The sequence below is a fragment of the Emydura macquarii genome, unplaced genomic scaffold, assembly GCF_026122565.2.
Source record: "Emydura macquarii macquarii isolate MOO-44397 ecotype Brisbane River unplaced genomic scaffold, CSIRO-AGI_Emac_v2 contig_3219, whole genome shotgun sequence".
NCBI lineage: Eukaryota > Metazoa > Chordata > Testudines > Chelidae > Emydura > Emydura macquarii.
This window is the reverse complement of record NW_027133356.1, coordinates 511-16,001: the sequence shown is the minus strand read 5'-3', so window position 1 is coordinate 16,001 and position 15,491 is coordinate 511. Positions and strand designations below refer to the sequence as shown.

The 15,491-nt window shown below is 43.4% G+C and overlaps 2 protein-coding genes across 2 annotated transcripts; one reads left to right on the top strand and one right to left on the bottom strand.

Moving 5' to 3' along the window:
• The first annotated feature begins 2,656 nt into the window (after positions 1-2,656).
• On the top strand, positions 2,657-3,115 carry LOC137142171 (claw keratin-like). Its single transcript, XM_067531392.1, has one exon. The coding sequence runs from the start codon at positions 2,657-2,659 to the stop codon at positions 3,113-3,115; it is 459 nt and encodes a 152-aa protein (XP_067387493.1).
• A 10,154-nt stretch (positions 3,116-13,269) lies between these two features.
• LOC137142170 (claw keratin-like) lies at positions 13,270-13,728 on the bottom strand. Its single transcript, XM_067531391.1, has one exon. The coding sequence runs from the start codon at positions 13,726-13,728 to the stop codon at positions 13,270-13,272; it is 459 nt and encodes a 152-aa protein (XP_067387492.1).
• Positions 13,729-15,491: the final 1,763 nt, after the last annotated feature.

Below are 15,491 nucleotides of genomic sequence, written 5' to 3'. Positions count from 1 at the left end.
ATCTTACCAACTATGTCTTGAAACACGCTGTAATGGGGTTAAACCGAGTGCTCAGCCTGTGGGAGGAGGAGTCAGGAGTCAGGAGTTGTATTTCTGTTTGTGTAACTGACCCGCGAGTGACCTTCACCTCAACGTGCCTCTTTTTCTATGCCTGTCAAACATAGATAGTAAGGATATTAACGCTGGAAGTTCTTTAGTGTTCTCAGAAGTCAAGATTTCAAAGCATCTCACAAACATTCATTTTGGCATTCTACACATGCAAAGGTTTATATACTTAGAATATTAATACATTGTTGTTGGGATTACATACCTCTGCATTGAGTAATAGAGTCACTTGAAATAAAAAAATTGAAACCATCATGTCTCTGTGTAAATGAGCCTACTTGCTTCAACTTCAAAGAGGATCAAGCTCTTAAAATCAAAGGAAGATACTTCTGCCTCCTTCCCTAGATGTGTAACCCACTTCTGGGGATATATTTTACATTTTATACAACATTGTGGTTCTGGCAGAAATGTTTTCTGTAACATACTATATGGCTCGTTAGATATGTTGTGAAAATTAATCCCACAGCCATCTTCTTCTTCATGAAGAATGCATGATTTTCCTCATTCTTGAGCTTCTAGCTGGGCTCAGCCAGCTGCATTGTCTTATAAATCCTCAGTTTCTTACCTGCTCATGGATGGCGAGATGGTTTCTGATTGAATACAGGTTCGACAACCTACTTCAAAAACTTTCTATAAACGAGCACCTCTTCCTCTCACTCTGCGATACCCCCCTGAACCAATGAGCAAATCCGCTCTAGGCAGCCCTTTGAGAAAGTACTGGTGACCAAAGTGCAGGGCCAATGTTACGTCACGTTTTAATCAGTGTGGGGTGAAATTCACCTCTGGGCAGAGGAACATCACAAAGGCCAATGCTCCACTTACATCCCAGGTAAAGCTTAGCTTGAAAGTTCAAAGTGGGACTAAAGTTGTCCATAGACATCATACTACCTCCTGCCAAAGGATGAATTTTAGACTTAAACTGTGACAGGAAACACACTTGAGGGAATGGAATGATTCCCATTGATTTCAAAGGGAATGGGATTGTCGCATTCGGGATGGTGGAGGTGAGACGGAAGAAAAATTGTTCCCTCCTTCTTTGCAGGTATGGAATAAACTGTATGTTGCGCCCAACCATAACCAGCAAGAATTGAAAGGACCAAATTGGATTCTTGTTCATGATGGCCAGTTGTGCTACTGATGCCTCTCTTAATCACCTTGACATTCATCCTCATTGCAGTACCAAGAAAGTCATTGGAATGACACAAGAATGCAGTTGGCCCATACAATTTTAAGATGAAAGAAATCTGAAGAGTGCAACGTGCATGTCACGCCCTCTGAGGCTGAGATTAGCCCAATCATCACAAACCCAGAGGAAAGCTGCTGCATTCAAAGTAGGACTGATGAAAGGCATTCAAGTTTGTTTCGTAACTAATTAGGACCTCCTCCACAACTGGCATCTCAAATCCTCCAGGCAATCCAAGAAACTGTATAAAAGCACTAACGACTCAGGGCTCTTTTAAACACTTCTCTGGAATTCATCTCCTCGGTGAACTGAGTAAGTCCAATTTGACTCAATCTCTTTTGAACCCTAGAAATGTCAGAGTAGGCTCCATTTCTATTTTAGACTTAATCTTGCTCATAGTTTCTGGGATTTTTATTGGGGATCAGGATTTTCTTCCTTAATTATCTTGTGTAATTATCCAGGTGCAGCTGCTGGTGGATTCATGATCTGAAGTTAAAGGGAGGATTTTAGGATCAAGATATGCAATAGCAAAATATAGTTCTTATGAATTGGAAACAGAATTAGGGCATTGAAATCTCTTCAGTATCTTTAGAAAGTCCCTTAGGCATGTTTCACTTGGGTATATTAGCAAGAATCTTTTACAGGTTAGTCCTGAAATGGCCAATCCACTGGTTTTCTACTTTATTCTGAAGCAGCTGTTACTCCTCACTATTAAACACAGAAGAATGGATTAAGCAGAAAAGCTGTGTGATCCAGTTTAGCAATTCCTATGTTCTTCTAGAAAGAAATACCCATTGAAGACGCTTCTCCTCAGATGAGGGACCAGAACCCATCTAACCCCATGTGAGAATCTTGTCCTTAGTGATCTGTTTGAAGAAAAGCACATTTTCTGTATATTCATCAGGAAGTATTGGTGACTCTCAATGTTTGGAAAGCCTTGAAACCAGACTCAATTAGGTTGCATGTAGTGGTTTAAGTCTCAAAGGAAAGGATATGATTACCCTGATCCCTGCCATGTTCTCTTTCAGAAATACCTGAAAGGGAGACAGAATGCCAGGTGTCCATCATAGAAAGAATTACACTTATTCCGGTCAGGCTTTTTCAGACTAACTCATTGACAGAGGTTGAAAGGTTCCATTTGGGAGGGAAGTTTAGTGCGAGTGGTAAAGAGGCGTAGAAAGAGTTAATAGGAACAAGTCCATGGGCACGAACACAGGGACCAAGTCCACTCCTCTCTCTCTCAGGCCCCATGCACACCTCACTACATTAGTTATCTAACTTTAAAGACTTTTTCTCCCACCAGGACTTCTACCTTCTCTTTACTGTAGTCTCTCTTGTATGTTTCAGGTTTACCTCCATCACAGAAAGATGACTTTCTCCAGCCTCTGCTATCCAGAATGCGGGGTGGCCCGGCCCGCTCCAGTTTCTGGCACCTGCAACGAGCCGTGCGTTAGGCAGTGCCCTGACTCTGAAGTGGTGATCAAGCCTTCTCCGGTTGTCATGACCCTCCCAGGCCCAATTATGAGCACTTTCCCTCAGCACAGCGGAGTGGGAGCCGTAGGAGCACCAGTGGTCGGACCCGGTTTCGGGGGCTCATTTGGCCGGGGGGGCTATGGAGGAGGCTATTATGGAGGATTGTACGGTTTAGGGGGATTCGGTGGTTACGGTGGCGGTTGCGGTTACGGTTACGGGGGATTATGGGGTTACCCTGGCCATTGTGGTTATGGGGGATTTGGGGGTTACCCCGGCCATTATGGTTACGGGGGACTATGCGGTTACAGGGGATATGGTCGTAAATACGTGGGGGGACACTGCTGGCCATGTTAAACCCAGCAAGAATGTCTGTGGAAAAAGGAAGAACCAGGAAATGAACAGCAAGAAACAGCTTCACACTTGACCTTATGGGCATGGCTTTCAGAAGTGCTGTGCAAACATGGCTCCTGTTGAACTCCGTGTGAGCTGTGTGTGCTCAGCCCTTGGGCTGACAGCCTAGCTGTATTTCTTATATTACGCTTTGCGACGCTTTCCACCAATGTTTTCCCAACCATGTGCGATTCTCTTATTCACATGTGGACACTCAGGCTGTTTATACTAAACCCCAGAATGGGAAGAAAACAGGGACGGTTAGATAGGCCTCAGTTACATTTATTATCACTTTAAATCCCTTTACAGGGCGAAAAAAGAGACCTTGCTGCCAAGGAGATTTATACCCTGTATGTTCTATCCTTTCCATCAATATGTACTTTTAGCATCTCCCTTTAACATTTGCTATGGCAGCTGTACAATGGAGAAGTTGCGTAGTCCTCTGTGTCTATTTTCCCACCAACCGGGGTAAAACAAGGAACTTGAAATGGTTGCAAAGTAGACTTGTTTGTCAGGCTCTGCAACTATAACAAAGAAAAAAGAACATCTTGTCTGAAATGGGTCCCAATGGGGTGGGTGATTTATCCCAGCCCTTCTTGTAACACTGGAATTACATTTTTTCTGCTCTGTAACTTTTCTTCCTGTAACCGTGTACTGCAAAAGTCACTTGCATTAAAAATTATGCTGCATCATGATATCGGTCTTCTGGTTCTGCTTGTTCGTCCTCCTATGTCTAAAAACACACTGGACAAAAGTCAACCCTGTGGAGCTGGCAGCACCAAGCACATCTGAAGTTGGAACTTTCAAAGCCCTGGAATGATAGAAGAATCTGGCCTTGAAGTGGTTAATAGCATTGTGCAGGCCCTCCAGCCACAGGTTGAATTCCCTCTTGTATTAGCCTGAAAAGACTTATCCAGATTTTCACTTTCAGTGTGGAACTTTTCCCTTAGTTTTCAAGAAAAGCAATCACATTCTTCGCAGTGAGCATCTGTGTGAGTCTTTGAAGAACAAAGACTCAGTTTTTCTAAGAAAAAAAAAATGTGGCCACCAAATCACTTGCTCAATGCAAGGTTATCTCTAGCCCTAACTCTTTGAGTGGCAGAACAACTTTCAGATCAGGATGCTTTTGCATCTAGAATGCTTTGAAATTTGGGCTCGTCTCTAGAAAGTCCTTCTCAGCCTGAACTCTACATATCACCCTCTCTCTTCTATGCAGCTTGCTTTCCCCAGGCTTTGTGTGTGTCAGCAGGGATTATTCATACACACAAATGCTGGGAAAATTTTACTAACCTGGCCACTTCTTATGGGTGCTTTATCAGGAGCCCTCTGACCAAACCAATCCACGTTTCCATCCCTATCGCTCATCCACATGCTAAGAATGAATGTTCAAACCTATGTATCTCTGGCATGTTGTTTTGAGAGCATTTTGAACAATAAACTCTCCAATGGGACCTCTGCTGAAAGTTAATTCTGGCATCAGCAGCCCTCTTTCAGAATAATTCTCCTTTTTCAGGACATTCTCCCCTTCTCTGCTGGGACCTCCAGTGACATGTAGCGCATAGCATTCATCTAAAGTGCAGTCTATAATGAAAATCTAACAGGGGGTGTAAATTCAACTAGGTCTGCTCCTTGACACCAACTGTGCACTCATTTTGCAGTGCTGGAGATGAGCTGACAATATATAGGGCAATTGTGCAGAAATATTTCAATTTCATATTGAGATTTTGGGTTTCATTGCACCAATAAATATCAGTTAAATTAACATTCTTTTCATTCGTTGCCCGTATGTGTTCATCAACTAGTCGGCGGCAATGTTCATTTCTTATTCAAATGACAAGATCAAAAGATAAACGCACCTGAATGAGTCTGATCTTCCCACGTAGACAAATTACGCTACAGCAAACTCACCTGCAGGAACCAAGAATCTCGTGTGTGATATTAAGAGATGCCTGTAAGAACCATGAATTAACTACAAGAATCTCATGGTTTTTGAGGTAACTGTCACTCATTGCACCCCATATTACCATTGTTCTATAAAATACCCTGGATGGATAATGGCTTGCTATTGTACAACTACAGCTATAAAGATTACATTTCCTATCACATTTTTTTCAACATTTTTGTGGCTCTCATTGTCCAGAAGATAAAGATATGCCGCTCATCTAATTTTTAATTTGACTACACAAAATGAGAAACGCTTCAAAACCATTCTGCCTCTTTAAGGACGTGATCTAATACTCATGTAGTGAGGGGAAAGTTAGGCCTCCACCACCTGGTTTTATTTAACTGCAGTAGAGTTCTAGTCTTCAATATCAGAGTGTACCTATGGACCCCTGCTTGGAATGGAAGAACACAGCCATTGCTACAGAATATCAGACATCGCTCCCACAGTGGTCAGTACCAGAGACTTCACAGGGAGGTGCAAGAAACCCAGCAGACCACAGGTCTGGGATCACCTGCCCATAGGGGAGTTTCTTCACTATTCCCTGAAGGACAAGACTTAAAAACTTGAAAAATGCAGTAAATCCATTTCAGTCTCCATTTTCTCTAGAGCACTGCAAGCACCATCCTGTCTGCGTCACTAAGACAGATGTTTCAACCCAGCCTGTCGTTTGACATGCATCAGGATGAGTAATAAAATTAAACCCGCAGCCTGAAAGACCTGAACCGCTGAGGAATAAACCTTTTGCCATTAAAAAATGAGCCTTTTGCTGCCTGATCACAGCCTTCATTGAGAACAAATGCCCTAATATTGCCAAGGTCCAGCTCTAAAATATCTACTTATTTCTTTTTTTTTGTTTTTATTTTTTTAACCTGGAAGGCCTGGGAACTCTGATCCTCTGAACTCCTGTGAAAACATTTTGTGCAAGTCTTCAGACATAAAAGAACTAGTTCTGGGCTATATCAGCACCTATTCCAATGATCTCTCTTCTGGATGCAGAACGCCAACCTCTTTCCAAAGGAGCCATTAATTTTAGGTGCCTGATAGGAAAGGCCCGAGCCCTATTTTTCAGAAGTGGTCAGTACTCAAAACTCCCATTAAAGCTAATGAGTGCAGGTCGGACTCACCATTTTTTGATAACAGCTTTCCTGAATTGTGCACCAAGACTGGATATATCCAAAACTGTAGAACATTTTTGGCAAAGAATGTGGAAGCCATGGTTGATGTGGTCTGTACTGACTGGTTGATATGGTCTGTACTGACTGGTCTGTAGTTTCTCGCATCCTCCTTCTTTCGTTTTTTTGAAGATGGGATTTTAAAGCTGGGATAACATTAATAATACTACTTTCCTTGTTGGGATGTAACCTGTACTTACAAATGAGTTCAGTCCAGCATCATAATGCAGTGCCTTGCTTTGTAAATTTTAGGAAGTCACCAATACTCACTGATGAAATAAAGTGTTTTTTTCTTTTATCAAATCAAAACACAGAAGGCCACCTGCTCCCCTGGTGTAAATCTTCAGTGTTCCACTGGCTTCACTGGAGCTCTCCTAAACTATAGCAAATGTGGATGTACATCTATAATTACTTCTGCACATGAGAACACAGCAAATGCTATCTGGAAGAGATGGGACTCATCTGATTCAGTAGCTGGACATGGGCCCTCCCTACTCCACTTGGTTCCAGCCCAGGGCCTTGGCAGCAGTACGCATGTCTGCGGGTGGTTGAGAGGGGCATCCAAAACATGCTGACTAGCATTGGACATTAACCAGTCCCTTCCCTAGGCTACTTCCTTCCATGGTTCCAGTGATCATAGTCTGAGCATTACTGGGGTCTCCATGTTCCTCGGCCTGGGCAGGTTCCTGATGGATACAAATCCATTGGGGCATTTGTCGGTATGTGGGCGTCTGCCAGGTTTTGAGCACCTCTAGCCCTCGCTGTCTGAGGCTTTCGCTGCTCCCAGGCTGGAGAGAGGAATGGGCATCTTGCCTCTCCAACGGTCAGCCCAGAATGAGCTGGCCTTCTTCCTTTTATACTAGCACTGCACATGGGGCATGCACAGTAGGGACTTGTGGGAATGGCTTCCTGAGTCTGCAATGAGGAGTTGAGCCCTGACTGGCCAGTGCACCGGGAGTGCACACCATCACACAACCTCCCACTTAAGAGGCTATCCGGTGGGTGTTCTTCTACTTTCCACTCCCCACCTATCCTTGAAAAGAAGTTGGCCATGGCATATGCTTTCTTGGGTCAGCGTAGTACTTGGAAGTCGGATAGCTGCAGGGCAAAGTACTACTGCATGATCGACGGATTGGTATCCTTCATATTATATAACTGCTGCAGGGGCGCATGGTCGGTGATCAGTTGGAACCTATTTCCTAGCAGATAGTAGCTAAGGGCTTCTATCACCCACTTAACTGCCAAGGCCTGCTTGTTAGTTGTTGAGTAATGGATTTCCATGGGGAACAGCTTGGGACTTAGCTATGGAATGGGGTGTTCCTCCCCTGCAACTTCTTGCAACAATACAACCCTGACCCTATTTCTGAAGTGTCTGTCTGCAAACGGAAGGGCTTCTAGAAGTCCAGGTGTGTTAAGACTAGTTCCTGTGTCAGTCAGTCAGTCTTTCAGGTTGAGTGTTTCTATTTAAGTTGGTCAGTAGGGCCTCCAAAGTCGCAAAGTCTGAGATGAAGCAGTGGTAATATCCAGCTAGACTGAGAAATTGCTGTGCCTTTTTTTTTGTTGTCAGGATGGGCCAATCCTGCAGGGTCTGCACCTTGTCTTCTAGGGGCTGCAACAGTTTCCCCCATCCCCGACCATGTATTCTAGGTACATGACCTCACTCTTTTGAAGATAGCATTTTGAGTGGTTTGCAGTGAGGCCAATGTCCTTAAGAGCCTGCAACACTCTGGATAGATTTTGGAGAAGGTGATTCCAATGGGAGCTATACACAACGTCAGCAATGTAAGTGGCGGTATATTGCTTGTGGGGTTGTAACAGCTGGTCCATGAGCCATTGCAAAGTGTCTGTGGCCCTTGTAGTCCTAACGGCATTGTTCTAAACTGGTATTAGCCAAAGGGTGTTGGAAAGGCTGTCTTAGGGAGAGAGTTTGGCATTAGGGGGATTTGCCAAAAGCCTTTTGTCAGATGCAAAGTTGACAGGAATTTGTTCCCTCCAGTCTTTCCAAAAGCTCTTCTATTAGTGATAGGCTGTAGGCATTGAACCAAGAAATTTCATTTACTGTCCTGGTCAATGCCTAAAAGAACGGAAGTGTCATTATACTGCTTCTAGGGTTGTAACAGCCAGTCTATGAGCCGACAGGAATTTGGTCCCCCATTGTTACAAAAGCTCCTCTATTTGTGTCATGGGGTAGACATTGAACCAGGAAATTTCATTTATTTTCCAGAAGCCAATGCAAAAACAAATGGCACCATCGAGTTTCGGAACCAGGACTATTGGACTCCGCCATTTGCTATGTGACTCCTCAATCACATCCAAGTCCAGTATGGTCTCCATTTCCCTTAGCACTGCCTCCCATCTCCTCCAGGGTAGGGGCCTGTGGGAATTGCAGACCTTCTGATGCGTTATGGTGGTAATATGATGGCTTGCAGCCACTGTCCATCCTAGATGTGCTGATAGGATATTGGGGAAGGCCCACAGGATATCCTGCAATTGCTCGTATTAGGCCTTACTGAACCCCTCAAAGGGGCCTTGCAACTTGGCCAGTAGGTTAGATCCTCCTGAGGGCAGAAGAAGCAGGGACCATTCCCTGGGTTCAAAACTCCCCAAACGGGCCAGGCCTCCTTGTTATATTGCTGTGCCCAAGTCTGCTGGGCTTGCTTCAAATTCTCTCTCAAGAAGATCCCCAATGTTTGGAGGCATTCCTGCATCTTCAGAACATGGTGGGTTTCTCCCTTTGCCTGGGTCTTCTGTTCTTCATGTATTTCCCTAAAGAGGTCGAGAATGTCTTGGGGTTGCCTTCCATAAAGGACCTCTTCCATGAATTTCTGCAACATAGTTTTCAAGGTTTTGCTAAATCTTTACAGCAACCCATCTGATTGTGGACAATAGACGGCTGTCTGGGGGGCTTGAATGTTCAGGAGTTGACACAACTCAGGCATCAAGCGAGAAGTCACATTCGTTCCATCATTGGGATGCCCAGTCAGGCAAAAACTTTCGCAATTTCTGCTACAGTCTTAGGGGTGGTGGTGGTCTGTAGGGGAACAGCCTCAGGTTACCAGCTTGCATAATCTACAGTAACTATAGCGGTGGCCATCCATGCTCTTCTGCAGAGGGCCTACCAAATCTAGCTCTATATGGTTGAAGGGCACGCCAGCTATGGGGAGTGGGATGAGTGGGGCCTTTGACACTTCCTTTGGTCCATCATGCTGACACTGTGGGCATGAGTTACAGTACTCTGTCACTTCCTGATAGATGCCTGGCTAAAACATCCTTCGCACCACCCTCTGGAGCATTTTTTCCCTACCTAGATGTCTGGTGAAAGATACCAAATAGGCTTTGATTTATATTCCTCTTTACCATGCCAGATGAGTATCAAAAGATTTTTGTGTCAATGACAGTTAGCCTATGCTATCTCCTATCAACGAATATGAACCATTTCTTCCTCCCCTTTAACTTTTTAACAGCAGCTAAAAACAGAGAAACTTTTTGAACTTCTGCTTTTATTGTGTTTTGCTTTAGTTGAAACTGACCAGGGTAAAACAAGTAATTAACATAGGTGACAAAGCTGAAACAAAGAAGTCAGACAACTGTGTGAGAAATACACCACTTAGGAGCTTGTGATATGAAAAGGCCCTTCATGAAACTTTGGAAAAATAGGCTTTATACTCGGCCTTCTTTCCCTATTCTTTATTTTGACAATTTTCTATTCCTTTTTATTTCAAGTAAAAATATACACTACATCATACTTTTGGTCTTCTGGTTTAATTACTCTTCCATTCATTTTCCATTCTTTTCATATCAACCATAGCTTCCACATTCCTTGCCTAAAATGTTCTACAGTTTTGGATATATCCAGTCTTGGTGCACAATTCAGGAAAGCTGTTATCAAAAAATGGTGAGTCCGACCTGCACTCATTAGCTTTAATGGGAGTTTTGAGTACTGACCACTTCTGAAAAATAGGGCTCGGGCCTTTCCTATCAGGCACCTAAAATTAATGGCTCCTTTGGAAAGAGGTTGGCGTTCTGCATCCAGAAGAGAGATCATTGGAATAGGTGCTGATATAGCCCAGAACTAGTTCTTTTATGTCTGAAGACTTGCACAAAATGTTTTCACAGGAGTTCAGAGGATCAGAGTTCCCAGGCCTTCCAGGTTAAAAAAATAAAAACAAAAAAAAAGAAATAAGTAGATATTTTAGAGCTGGACCTTGGCAATATTAGGGCATTTGTTCTCAATGAAGGCTGTGATCAGGCAGCAAAAGGCTCATTTTTTAATGGCAAAAGGTTTATTCCTCAGCGGTTCAGGTCTTTCAGGCTGCGGGTTTAATTTTATTACTCATCCTGATGCATGTCAAACGACAGGCTGGGTTGAAACATCTGTCTTAGTGACGCAGACAGGATGGTGCTTGCAGTGCTCTAGAGAAAATGGAGACTGAAATGGATTTACTGCATTTTTCAAGTTTTTAAGTCTTGTCCTTCAGGGAATAGTGAAGAAACTCCCCTATGGGCAGGTGATCCCAGACCTGTGGTCTGCTGGGTTTCTTGCACCTCCCTGTGAAGTCTCTGGTACTGACCACTGTGGGAGCGATGTCTGATATTCTGTAGCAATGGCTGTGTTCTTCCATTCCAAGCAGGGGTCCATAGGTACACTCTGATATTGAAGACTAGAACTCTACTGCAGTTAAATAAAACCAGGTGGTGGAGGCCTAACTTTCCCCTCACTACATGAGTATTAGATCACGTCCTTAAAGAGGCAGAATGGTTTTGAAGCGTTTCTCATTTTGTGTAGTCAAATTAAAAATTAGATGAGCGGCATATCTTTATCTTCTGGACAATGAGAGCCACAAAAATGTTGAAAAAAATGTGATAGGAAATGTAATCTTTATAGCTGTAGTTGTACAATAGCAAGCCATTATCCATCCAGGGTATTTTATAGAACAATGGTAATATGGGGTGCAATGAGTGACAGTTACCTCAAAAACCATGAGATTCTTGTAGTTAATTCATGGTTCTTACAGGCATCTCTTAATATCACACACGAGATTCTTGGTTCCTGCAGGTGAGTTTGCTGTAGCGTAATTTGTCTACGTGGGAAGATCAGACTCATTCAGGTGCGTTTATCTTTTGATCTTGTCATTTGAATAAGAAATGAACATTGCCGCCGACTAGTTGATGAACACATACGGGCAACGAATGAAAAGAATGTTAATTTAACTGATATTTATTGGTGCAATGAAACCCAAAATCTCAATATGAAATTGAAATATTTCTGCACAATTGCCCTATATATTGTCAGCTCATCTCCAGCACTGCAAAATGAGTGCACAGTTGGTGTCAAGGAGCAGACCTAGTTGAATTTACACCCCCTGTTAGATTTTCATTATAGACTGCACTTTAGATGAATGCTATGCGCTACATGTCACTGGAGGTCCCAGCAGAGAAGGGGAGAATGTCCTGAAAAAGGAGAATTATTCTGAAAGAGGGCTGCTGATGCCAGAATTAACTTTCAGCAGAGGTCCCATTGGAGAGTTTATTGTTCAAAATGCTCTCAAAACAACATGCCAGAGATACATAGGTTTGAACATTCATTCTTAGCATGTGGATGAGCGATAGGGATGGAAACGTGGATTGGTTTGGTCAGAGGGCTCCTGATAAAGCACCCATAAGAAGTGGCCAGGTTAGTAAAATTTTCCCAGCATTTGTGTGTATGAATAATCCCTGCTGACACACACAAAGCCTGGGGAAAGCAAGCTGCATAGAAGAGAGAGGGTGATATGTAGAGTTCAGGCTGAGAAGGACTTTCTAGAGACGAGCCCAAATTTCAAAGCATTCTAGATGCAAAAGCATCCTGATCTGAAAGTTGTTCTGCCACTCAAAGAGTTAGGGCTAGAGATAACCTTGCATTGAGCAAGTGATTTGGTGGCCACATTTTTTTTTTTCTTAGAAAAACTGAGTCTTTGTTCTTCAAAGACTCACACAGATGCTCACTGCGAAGAATGTGATTGCTTTTCTTGAAAACTAAGGGAAAAGTTCCACACTGAAAGTGAAAATCTGGATAAGTCTTTTCAGGCTAATACAAGAGGGAATTCAACCTGTGGCTGGAGGGCCTGCACAATGCTATTAACCACTTCAAGGCCAGATTCTTCTATCATTCCAGGGCTTTGAAAGTTCCAACTTCAGATGTGCTTGGTGCTGCCAGCTCCACAGGGTTGACTTTTGTCCAGTGTGTTTTTAGACATAGGAGGACGAACAAGCAGAACCAGAAGACCGATATCATGATGCAGCATAATTTTTAATGCAAGTGACTTTTGCAGTACACGGTTACAGGAAGAAAAGTTACAGAGCAGAAAAAATGTAATTCCAGTGTTACAAGAAGGGCTGGGATAAATCACCCACCCCATTGGGACCCATTTCAGACAAGATGTTCTTTTTTCTTTGTTATAGTTGCAGAGCCTGACAAACAAGTCTACTTTGCAACCATTTCAAGTTCCTTGTTTTACCCCGGTTGGTGGGAAAATAGACACAGAGGACTACGCAACTTCTCCATTGTACAGCTGCCATAGCAAATGTTAAAGGGAGATGCTAAAAGTACATATTGATGGAAAGGATAGAACATACAGGGTATAAATCTCCTTGGCAGCAAGGTCTCTTTTTTCGCCCTGTAAAGGGATTTAAAGTGATAATAAATGTAACTGAGGCCTATCTAACCGTCCCTGTTTTCTTCCCATTCTGGGGTTTAGTATAAACAGCCTGAGTGTCCACATGTGAATAAGAGAATCGCACATGGTTGGGAAAACATTGGTGGAAAGCGTCGCAAAGCGTAATATAAGAAATACAGCTAGGCTGTCAGCCCAAGGGCTGAGCACACACAGCTCACACGGAGTTCAACAGGAGCCATGTTTGCACAGCACTTCTGAAAGCCATGCCCATAAGGTCAAGTGTGAAGCTGTTTCTTGCTGTTCATTTCCTGGTTCTTCCTTTTTCCACAGACATTCTTGCTGGGTTTAACATGGCCAGCAGTGTCCCCCCACGTATTTACGACCATATCCCCTGTAACCGCATAGTCCCCCGTAACCATAATGGCCGGGGTAACCCCCAAATCCCCCATAACCACAATGGCCAGGGTAACCCCATAATCCCCCGTAACCGTAACCGCAACCGCCACCGTAACCACCGAATCCCCCTAAACCGTACAATCCTCCATAATAGCCTCCTCCATAGCCCCCCCGGCCAAATGAGCCCCCGAAACCGGGTCCGACCACTGGTGCTCCTACGGCTCCCACTCCGCTGTGCTGAGGGAAAGTGCTCATAATTGGGCCTGGGAGGGTCATGACAACCGGAGAAGGCTTGATCACCACTTCAGAGTCAGGGCACTGCCTAACGCACGGCTCGTTGCAGGTGCCAGAAACTGGAGCGGGCCGGGCCACCCCGCATTCTGGATAGCAGAGGCTGGAGAAAGTCATCTTTCTGTGATGGAGGTAAACCTGAAACATACAAGAGAGACTACAGTAAAGAGAAGGTAGAAGTCCTGGTGGGAGAAAAAGTCTTTAAAGTTAGATAACTAATGTAGTGAGGTGTGCATGGGGCCTGAGAGAGAGAGGAGTGGACTTGGTCCCTGTGTTCGTGCCCATGGACTTGTTCCTATTAACTCTTTCTACGCCTCTTTACCACTCGCACTAAACTTCCCTCCCAAATGGAACCTTTCAACCTCTGTCAATGAGTTAGTCTGAAAAAGCCTGACCGGAATAAGTGTAATTCTTTCTATGATGGACACCTGGCATTCTGTCTCCCTTTCAGATATATCTGAAAGAGAACATGGCAGGGATCAGGGTAATCATATCCTTTCCTTTGAGACTTAAACCACTACATGCAACCTAATTGAGTCTGTATCCACATTTTCCAAACCTCGAGTCACCAATACTTCCTGATGAATATACAGAAAATGTGCTTTTCTTCAAACAGATCACTAAGGACAAGATTCTCACATGGGGTTAGATGGTTCTGGTCTCTCATCTGAGGAGAAGCGTCTTCAATGGGTATTTCTTTCTAGAAGAACATAAGAAGTACTAGACTGGATCACACTAGCTTTTCAGCTTAATCCATTCTTCTGTGTTTAAAGACTCATGGACTATAAGGTCAGAAGGGACCAATAGCTGCTTCAGAATAAAGTAGAAAACCAGTCATTCCATTTCTAACTAACCCTCAAATAATGATTTTAAGATTCTTGCTAATATACATCCAAGTGAAACATGCTTCTAAAGGGACTGCTATTCTAAAGATACTGGGAAAGATTCTTCAATATACCTAATTCTGTTTCCAACTTTCTAAAGAACTGAAAAGATTTCAGTGCCCTATTCATATCTTGATAATAAAATCCTCCCAATTTAACTCTTGCAGATCATGAATCCACCAGCAGCTCTACCTGAATAATGACACAAGATAATTCAGGAAGAAAATCCCTGATCCCCAATAAAAATCCCAGAAACTATGAGCAAGATTAAGTCTTAAAATAGAAATGGAGCCTACTCTGACATTTCTAGGGTTCAAAAGAGATTGAGTCAAATTGGACTTACTCAGTTCACCGAGGAGATGAATTCCAGAGAAGTGTTTAAAAGAGCCCTGAGTCGTTAGTGCTTTTATACAGTTTCTTGGATTGCCTGGAGGATTTGAGATGCCAGTTGTGGAGGAGGTCCTAATTAGTTACGAAACAAACTTGAATGCCTTTCATCAGTCCTACTTTGAATGCAGCAGCTTTCCTCTGGGTTTGTGATGATTGGGCTAATCTCAGCCTCAGAGGGCGTGACATGCACGTTGCTCTCTTCAGATTTCTTTCATCTTAAAATTGTATGGGCCAACTGCATTCTTGTGTCATTCCAATGACTTTCTTGGTACTGCAATGAGGATGAATGTCAAGGTGATTAAGAGCAGAATCAGTAGCACAACTGGCCATCATGAACAAGAATCCAGTTTGGTCCTTTCAATTCTTGCTGGTTATGGTTGGGGCAACATACAGTTTATTCCATACCTGCAAAGAAGGAGGGAACAATTTTTCTTCCGTCTCACCTCCACCATCCCGAATGCGACAATCCCATTCCTTTGAAATCAATGGGAATCATTCCATTCCTCAAGTGTGTTTCCTGTCACAGTTTAAGTCTAAAATTCATCCTTTGGCAGGAGGTAGTATGATGTCTATGGAGAACTTTAGTCCCACTTTGAACTTTCAAAC